This window comes from Clupea harengus, chromosome 15, assembly GCF_900700415.2.
Source record: "Clupea harengus chromosome 15, Ch_v2.0.2, whole genome shotgun sequence".
Taxonomy (NCBI): domain Eukaryota; kingdom Metazoa; phylum Chordata; class Actinopteri; order Clupeiformes; family Clupeidae; genus Clupea; species Clupea harengus.
The window spans coordinates 5,499,203-5,508,705 of NC_045166.1; the positions used below are offsets into that span (position 1 = coordinate 5,499,203).

General features: G+C 48.6%; 1 protein-coding gene across 1 annotated transcript in view; it reads left to right on the top strand.

Moving 5' to 3' along the window:
- Positions 1–8,438: 8,438 nt before the first annotated feature.
- ccn2a (cellular communication network factor 2a) overlaps positions 8,439–9,503 on the top strand; it is a 3,515-nt gene continuing 2,450 nt past the window's right edge. Inside the window, exons 1-2 of the mRNA XM_012826658.3 lie at positions 8,439–8,930; positions 9,188–9,404. Of these exons, the coding sequence (XP_012682112.1) occupies positions 8,874–8,930; positions 9,188–9,404 (274 nt within the window). The 5' untranslated portion in view covers positions 8,439–8,873. The remainder of the gene's footprint in view (positions 8,931–9,187; positions 9,405–9,503) is intronic.

The following is a 9,503-nucleotide window of genomic DNA, read 5'->3' on the forward strand; positions in this document are numbered from 1 at the left end:
TCACCAACATTCCATTAAACATATTAACTTTTCTTTGAATGCATCCATTATAAATTACATTCTGTGGGCTCGCTCCTTGACACAAATTATGCAGCTACAGTCCAACGCAGCCAGTCTGGGCAATGAATTACTTCAGTGAGGAATGACATTTCAAAGGCAGGGAGCTCTCATAGTTAGCTAATTTAGCTCAGTCTGCCCCCGTGCTCAGTTTAAACAGTGGTGGAGGGGGAAGGGGGTCGTTTGAAATTTCAAAGCAAATCTTGGCCAGCCAACTCCAAATTATAGAAGTTAGCTAAAGATGGTTCGCTGGATAGGACCCGGGGAGAAAATAACCCCCCGCTCCTATTTGCTTTTTTGGTTTGTCAAGTTTAGTATATAGGCTCCTCATGCCTTTGATGGTGGGTTGAAATTGCATGTAAAAATGCTCACTAGTGTAAGGCGACTGACCCACATAAAATTGCCCTTCCTGACACCTACACGTGATAAGCAATGTTAGAGAGCTACACATTTATCAGGTCATTTTAGTTTTTTTTATTCAGCATATTAAGTGTAGACTTTTCAAAGAGGCGGTAACAAATTGCCACTTGAAGTATGCTTTTATAAACAACTAGCACTTGTATCAACTTCAAATGAATTTTCATGGCGTATGGTCATGTGAAAGATAGATAAACACACCTGTCGTCCCAGCTACCTGCCTGTGGTCCAGGTCAGACCACCTCATGTGAAAATAACTTTGATAACTTTGCTTCCTTTTTCACAGAGAAAGTGGCAGCCATCGGGAAACAGTTCGACCAACTGTCTCCCCCCCTAAGGGCGCAACCGTCAATGGCTCATCATTTCCTTCTTTCATCCCTCTCAGCGAGAGTGAGGTCTCCAAAATCCTAACAGATAGCCGTCCAACTACATGCCCGCTGCACCCCATCCCATCCAACATCCTTCAAGCCATATCGCCTGCCGTCTTACCGGCAATAACACAGGTGATTAATGCTTTATTTAATTCTGGAACATTTCCTTCTTCATTCAAAGTGGCTCGGGTAACACCGCTGCTCAAGAAGCCGTCTCTCGATCCCATTCAGGTGGAAAACTATCGACCAGTCTCACTTCTCACACTCCTATCAAAAACCATTGAGAGGGCAGCTTCCAAACAGGTCACAGAGTTCCTATCAAGGAACAATCTCCTCGATCCAAACCAGTCTGGATTCAAAAGCGGTCACTCCACCGAAACAGCCCTGTTGTCTGTGACAGAGGCCTTGAAAACAGCTAGAGCAGCAGCTCAATCCTCAGCCCTCGTCCTGCTTGACTTATCAGCTGCGTTTGATACAGTCAACCACCGCATCCTTCTGTCCATACTGTCAAGTATGGGCATTTCTGGCAAGGCGCACTCCTGGTTTGAATCATACCTCACTGGGCGCTCGTTCAATGTGTCATGGCAAGGTCAGCTGTCTGTACCTCACCGCCTCACCACAGGGGTGCCCCAAGGCTCGGTGATGGGACCACTTCTCTTTGCCATTTACACCACCTTGCTGGGCCCTATCATCCGCTCGCATGGTTTTTCCTATCATTACTATGCCGATGATACTCAACTGTTTCTGTCTTTCCCTCCTGAGGACACCACTGTCTCGGCGCGGATCTCGGAATGTCTTGCTGATATATCCACATGGATGAAAAATCACCACCTTCAGCTGAACCTGGCAAAACGGAATTGATGGTCTTTTCAGCCAAACAGGCCATCCACCACAACATCAGCATCAATATTGACTCCTTATCTCTTGTTCCATCCAAAACAGCAAGAAACCTCGGGGTCATTATTGATGACCAACTGACTTTCACGGACCACATTGCCTCTGTCTCTAGGTCCTGCCGCTTTGCGCTATTCAACATTCGCAAAATCAGGCCGTACCTAACCCAGTATGCCACCCAGCTGCTGGTGCAAACCTTGGTGAGTTCCCGCCTTGATTACTGCAACGCCCTCCTAACGGGCCTGCCGGCTTGCGTGGTGAAACCACTACAAATGATCCAGAACGCGGCGGCGCGTCTGGTGTTCAACCAACCGAAAAGGGCACACGTCACCCCGCTACTCATTGACCTCCACTGGCTGCCTGTAGCTGCTCGCATTAAGTTCAAGTCACTTATGCTTGCCTACAAAGTGCTTGATGGTTCTGCTCCCACCTACCTAAATGCTCTTGTAAGGGCAAATGTTACACCCAGGATGCTGCGCTCTTCTAGTGAGCGTCGTTTGGCACTGCCGTCTGTGCAAGTACGGCAGTCCAGATTATTCTCATTTGTAGTTCCACGTTGGTGGAATGAACTACCTAGCACTACCAGAGCAGGGGCGTCCCTCTCTACCTTTAAGAAGCTTTTGTAGACCCAACTCTTCAGAGAGCACTTCCCGTCCTAACTGGCACTTCGACTAGTGTGTAACTTGCGATTACAGCAGTTACATTTCTGCACTTCTTTTTCTTTTTTATTTCATTTTGTTATATTTCTTATGTAAAGTAGTATTTATTGTTACACCAGGTTCTATTGCTCGTAGCTTGACTATTCTGTCCCTTGTACGTCGCTCTGGACAAAAACGTCTGCTAAATGACTAAATGTAAATGTAAAATGTAGCACAACATCGACAACTACATCGCAAAAAGACATGACTAAGCATGCTAGCAAGCAGCAAGCTATCAGTGCCAACTGTGTTCTTGGTGGTGTTTATAAGGTGTTTCCATTCCTTTTCAGTAGTTAGATTGGTAGTTATCGACCAAAACCTCCTTACTGGTCTTACGGGTTTTGCTGTTTGTACAGGTAATACTGTTGTAATACAGAGAACAAGGGTGTAGTTGTAACAGGTAACCTCCCCAACACCAGGTCTCATCATTTATTCTAGATCTGATAGGGATGTACTGTTCAGAACAGAACCATTCTCAGAGGGGTAGAGAGGGGTGGCGGAGTGGGGGGGGGGGGGGGGGTAGGGGTAGGAAGGAGATAAGACTGAAGCACTAACTGTGCGTATTGCGTCTTCAAACAGAGTAGACACAGCGTGTGTAAGCCGAATGTTCTTGGGTGAAACAGGTAGTAAAAAACAGAGGCACAAGTCCTGAGTCATTCATCCATTTCTCTCTTCCTCTTTTGGTATTGAGAGACGGGGTGAGATCATCGCCTCAGGGGGACAAGCATGAGAGGAGACGTCAGGAAAGTCTCATGAGGAATGCACCACAACAGCCGCGCAGGAATGTTGTGGGGGAAGAGGGAAGAGAGAAAAAAGACCAAAAGAAAGAAGAGGAAAAAAGACAGAAATATGCCTTTGGGGAACAGAAGGGGCATCCCTTGCGATGCGGCTACATCCACACGTGACATAATGGGAGAACCCTTTAGTGGTCAGACAACCAACGCAAAGGGCTTCCCTTGAATGTGTCTATGTTGGTGCTGTTGTGTATGAATACTTGGAGGACTCTTGGAGATCCATCCTCAGGTTGACTAGGGGCATGGCCCACACAACAGAGTGTTCCCAGTGTGTTTGGGGCAAAGCACAAAAGTGCAGTAGTGACATGCGTAGAATCCATGGCCCAATCAGCTGAGAGCCTGTTAGGGTGTGTCTTTAAACACCAGACCCAAGAACATCTGTTTCAGGCTAAAGGATCAAATCATAATGCTCCTTTTTTCCTGGGGAGGGGGGGCATTTACATAGCCCTAACGTGAAGCATATACATCAAGTGTAGAAAACCTTTACAGACCCTCACCTGCGTCCAAGTGTATCGAGTTCAAACAATGACATTGAATTTGGCCTAGTATCACTAATAACTGAATGAATCTGTCAGAGGGAGAGTTGTTTTCCCCTGATTTCACTGTTATCAAGTCAAATCAGCTTTTGTTGTCACTTTCATTATAGATTAAGTCTATGTGAGTCCATCGCGGGTCGCATAACGCTTTAGTCGTGGTTTAGATATGCTTCATGGCTGCTCTCCCGAGGAACTTATCTGTTAATAATCAGCCATTCCAGTTCTTCCTTTAAGCGGCCATTATTTTCCCAAAAGAATTCCAATTAGCCCGTACAAAACAGCAGCCTCTCGCTCTTCGAAAAACACAGTTCCATTCTAACCAAAGATTAGATCTTTGGTTTGGCTAAAAATGCTATCATCACATTGATAGCATATTTCAGTGGAACATTTGCAATTTGACCAGTCACGTAAACTGCCGACAGACAGACAGAACCCTGGAAGTGCGAACGTGCGCCAAGGAACGGCAGAAAGGGACAGAAAATTACCCTTTGGCAGCCTCGCTCTGCCACACTCATGTGTGCGTGTTTGTTATTTTTATACAGAGGACAATAAACCACCACGAGGGTTGTGGCCATTTAAAAACGTTAGAGAAAAAAATAAAAGGAATAGCTCCAGTCTCCGTCCTGCTGCCCACAAATGAGTGGGAAACTTGGTGCCGAGGCCAGTTCTCTGAGTGAATTATATATACCCTGTGTTTATTTGGGCTGTGGATGGAATCTATTCCATTACATCATCGGCTTTGACCCCTGACCTCTTGTCCAGAGTGTGGATGGGGGCGCTGGTAGTTAAAAATGCTCCTCCTGCCTCCGCCATCCGCCATCAAACCCCCCCCCCACCCCCTCTTCTTGTTGTGGATTAGAGATTGTGAAGTTCAGAGGGCCTAGGGGAGAGAAACGGAGCATGCTGCCAGTCTTACGTAAAAATGTCCAGCTGTGAAATGACTGTGGTGGAGAGGACTTATGTTTTAGACGTTTTAATTTTTTTGTAGCTGGTATGAAAAAACCAGAGAGCATGACATTAAAGGTTAACAGACCTTAAAGTATTTACCTATGCTCCATTGACAAAGGAATTTAGCTTTGTGGTGAAGGTGGACCCCAGCTAGACAGTGTGTGTGTGTGTGAGAGAGAGAGAAAAGAGAGAGCGAGAGAGAGAGAAAAGATGGGTTGGTGACAGCCCCCTTTCCCTCTCTCCCAGGGAACAGGGAGTCCGATGTTAATATAGTACCTTACCACACAGCGTGAGTCATTTATTAAACCCTGACTGTGTGCTACAAGTTCTGCTCCACCCCGACCTCTGGCCAGGGTGCGAAAGCCTCAGCGGGCCGCCATCCACTGCCAGCCAGCTGAACACACCCGTCCAACACAGCATCATGACAAAGATGACTCTTTGACATCACGGAACATCACAGGCTTGAGTTGAGAAGAACGGGTTGGCAAAGTGTTGATGTCTGAGTGGTGTACGTTGGAGGGGTGGGGGGGGGGGGTTTACAGTTAAAATCCTGTCTGCCTCGTTTCACCTGGAATGAATGGCTGTTGACAGGCAGGCTCCATTAACAATCCCGCACGGCCAGCATAGCCCCGTGTCCAGGTGCGCGCTATGCCTAGGAGGAGCTCACCCCTGTGCCGTAACCGGGCAACCAGACCCACCGCAGAGGCACAGGAGGGTTTCAGGAGCAGCACCAATGTCAGCACCAGCAGCAGCACCAGCAGCAGCGGTGGTAACAGCAGTGGTAACAGCAGTGGTAACAGCAGCAGCAGTGGTAACAGCAGTGGTAACAGCAGTGGTAACAGCAGCAGCAGCAGCAGCAGCAGCAGTGGTAACAGCAGTGGTAACAGCAGCAGCAGTGGTAACAGCAGCAGCAGCAGTGGTAACAGCAGTGGTAACAGCAGCAGCAGTGGTAACAGCAGTGGTAACATCAGCAGCAGCAGTGGTAACAGCAGCAGTGGTAACAGCAGTGGTAACAGCAGCAGCAGCAGCAGTGGTAACAGCAGTGGTAACAGCAGTGGTAACAGCAGCAGCAGTGGTAACAGCAGTGGTAACAGCAGCAGTGGTAACAGCAGTGGTAACAGCAGAAGTGGTAACAGCATCAGTGGTAGCAGCAGTGGTAACAGCAGTGGTAACAGCAGAAGTGGTAACAGCATCAGTGGTAGCAGCAGTGGTAACAGCAGTGGTAACAGCAGCAGCAGTGGTAACAGCAGCAGCAGCAGCAGCAGTGGTAACAGCAGCAGCAGTGGTAACAGCAGTGGTAACAGCAGCAGCAGCAGCAGCAGTGGTAACAGCAGCAGCAGTGGTAACAGCAGTGGTAACAGCAGTGGTAACAGCAGCAGCAGCAGCAGCAGTGGTAACAGCAGCAGTGGTAACAGCAGTGGTAACAGCAGTGGTAACAGCAGCAGCAGTGGTAACAGCAGTGGTAACAGCAGCAGCAGCAGCAGCAGTGGTAACAGCAGCAGCAGCAGCAGCAGTGGTAACAGCAGTGGTAACAGCAGTGGTAACAGCAGTGGCAGCAGCAGCAGCAGTGGTAACAGCAGCAGTGGTAACAGCAGTGGTAACAGCAGCAGCAGCAGCAGTGGTAACAGCAGCAGCAGTGGTAACAGTAGCAGTGGTAACAGCAGTGGTAACAGCAGTGGTAACAGCAGCAGCAGTGGTAACAGCAGTGGTAACAGCAGCAGCAGCAGTGGTAACAGCAGCAGCAGTGGTAACAGCAGTGGTAGCAGCAGCAGCAGCAGCAGTGGTAACAGCCGCAGTGGTAACCGCAGTGGTAACAGCAGCAGCAGTGGTAGCAGCAGTGGTAACAGCAGCAGCAGCAGCAGTGGTAACAGCAGTGGTAACAGCAGTGGTAGCAGCAGCAGCAGCAGCAGCAGTGGTAACAGCAGCAGCAGTGGTAACAGCAGTGGTAACAGCAGTGGTAACAGCAGCAGCAGTGGTAGCAGCAGCAGCAGTGGTAACAGCAGCAGTGGTAACAGCAGCAGCAGTGGTAGCAGCAGTGGTAACAGCAGTGGTAACAGCAGTGGTAACAGCAGCAGCAGTGGTAGCAGCAGCAGCAGTGGTAACAGCAGCAGTGGTAACAGCAGTGGTAGCAGCAGCAGCAGTGGTAACAGCAGCAGTGGTAACAGCAGCAGCAGTGGTAGCAGCAGTGGTAACAGCCGCAGTGGAAACAGCCGCAGTGGTAACAGCAGTGGTAACAGCAGCAGCAGCAGCAGTGGTAACAGCAGTGGTAACAGCAGCAGCAGCAGCAGTGGTAACAGCAGTGGTAGCAGCAGCAGCAGCAGCAGTGGTAACAGCAGTGGTAACAGCAGCAGCAGTGGTAACAGCAGTGGTAACAGCAGTGGTAACAGCAGCATCAGTGGTAACAGCAGTGGTAACAGCAGTGGTAACAGCAGCAGCAGTGGTAACAGCAGTGGTAACAGCAGCAGCAGCAGCAGCAGCAGCAGAGCGAGTGAAGATTCCCTTATAAGGCCACACTTCCTCCATTCCAGGTCGGGGCGCATGTAGTAATAGTATGTCTGCTGGCGCTGGGGCCGCATTCCTGCAGCTCCCGAGTTTTCTCTGGGAGTTTTTCATTTCCGACTCGGAGGTGCTGCTGAGCAGCAGCCTTGTGCCTTTCATAAGAGCTGAGGTAGGGGGAGAGGGAGAGAGAGACAGGGAGAAGGAGAGAGGGAGGGGGAAAAAGAGAGAGAGTGTGTGTAAGAAGGGAACTTGTGTGATCCTTTTTTTGAAAATATACAAACCCCAGAGTCTAGCCGCTTTCCTGCAATCCTTAAGGTCTGCTCTCTGTCTGGGACCTGATGGAGCAGAATAGGATAGTGCCCCCGGAATGTGGCACACCTGGGCTTTACAGCACATAGACTAAACCTTATTAGCAAGGTGAAAGCTCATGTCTATAAAAAGAATGTGAATTGGCGAAGTGGCTGACCAAACCTGTGAGAGCCATGAGAACTCTTTTATGGTTTTCGGTACCACACGGGCAGTTGTGTAACCTGCAGATGGGTACAATGAGAAGAGTACAATGAAAATGTAAGTTATTATTACTCTGATGAATTAACTAATGAATTCATTATTGATTATGTCCTTATAAACCTCTTTGTCTGACTAATTTTAAGGCAGCTTAATGTTAAAAAAAATATATACATATATTCTGAAAAAATACCTTTGATCTTGAATCCACCAACTGATGAAACTGATCTTGAACAAAAATATTGTTGAACCCTTTTACAGCACAAACAGTATTTGATTCTCACGTATAAGCAATTTTGTTTCCCCCAGAAACAACAACAACGGTCACAATAACAACAACAAACAAACAATCACCAGACAGAACTTTTATACACAGCGAATGCAAGCCTGATGAGGTCAGCATGAACACTGTCTGGCAAGTGCACAAAACCCAGACGAGAGGAGGATGTGTTGGTCCCTCTATGACAAGTCGGCAAAAACCACCGATAAACACACACAAAATTTAAAAAAAGGGAAAAAAGCACGGGCAGGAAAGTTTAGTCAACCTCGCCAAGGCTTCACTTTTTATTTTGATATGTGACAGCAGTTTGGTTTCAGACAGGAGGAATGTTGAATAGCAGTGGGTGGGGGAGTCTAGTGCAGATAGAGAGAGAGCGATGGAGAGAGGGAAAGAGAGAGAGAGAGGGAGGGTGGGGAAAGGAGGGGGGCAGGAAACTAGGAAAGAATGCCAAGAATGTCCATGTTTGTCCAGGTCTCCATTCAGCCCCTGGCGCGTCACAGCACTCCGGCGTGTATAAAGAGAGGGCAAGCTCCCGACTCCAGTCAGAACACTCCTCCTCAGCCCGAGAGAGAAGCAACAGGAGCTCCACTCTGCTCGACTACTACTACTACTGAAGCTAAACTCTAGCTTTCACCCGAGACCAAAGACGAACAGAACAGAACCAAACAGGACTGAACTGAGCTGAAAACGAAGAAGCCAACGGAAGAAAAAGAAAACTAGACCGGAGACCCTACGAAGGAAGGAAAGAACAAACGAGATCGACTTGATCAGAAGACCGACCATTCGAAGGCATTGCTCTCGAGAGAATAAGGAAGATTTTGAAGACCTGAAAGAAATTCTTTTGTTGTTACTAATCGAAGAACAGAACCAACATGTCTACTGGACTGACCATCCTGACATCCCTCTTCTGCCTCGCGCTCTTGCACTTGGTAAGTCCATAGTTTCAGCAACTCCACTTTGAGTCTAGGAGCACAAGATGTTATCAGTATCTGATGTTTAGGCTACATCCAGAATCGGTTAGGTAGTCCTGCTTGCCTTCATGTTTTCAAGCTCAGTAGCACGTGTCTGGTTGTGTATAATCCCGACAGAAGGGAGATGGGGAGATGTGTATTTGTGTGAATGTGTACGAGCTCTACTGAGGCTGACATTCTAACCGAATGGTGTGTGTGTGTTTGTGTGTGTTCAGGCTGTAGCCCAGGAGTGCAGTGGCCAGTGCAGCTGCCCCGAGGTGCCCCCCCAGTGTGCCCCCGGCGTGAGTCTGGTGCTGGACGCTTGCGGTTGCTGCCGGGTGTGTGCCAAGCAGCTGGGCGAGCTCTGCACGGAGAGGGACATCTGTGACCCCCACAAGGGCCTCTACTGCGACTATGGATCCCCCAGCAACCGACGGATCGGAGTCTGTACAGGTGAGACGCCAATCCTTCCCTCTCGTCCTTCTGGTACCTGGACAACCTTGCGTCCAACATAAACTGCAATCAGCCTTCTGGATACCTTTACAGTTCCTT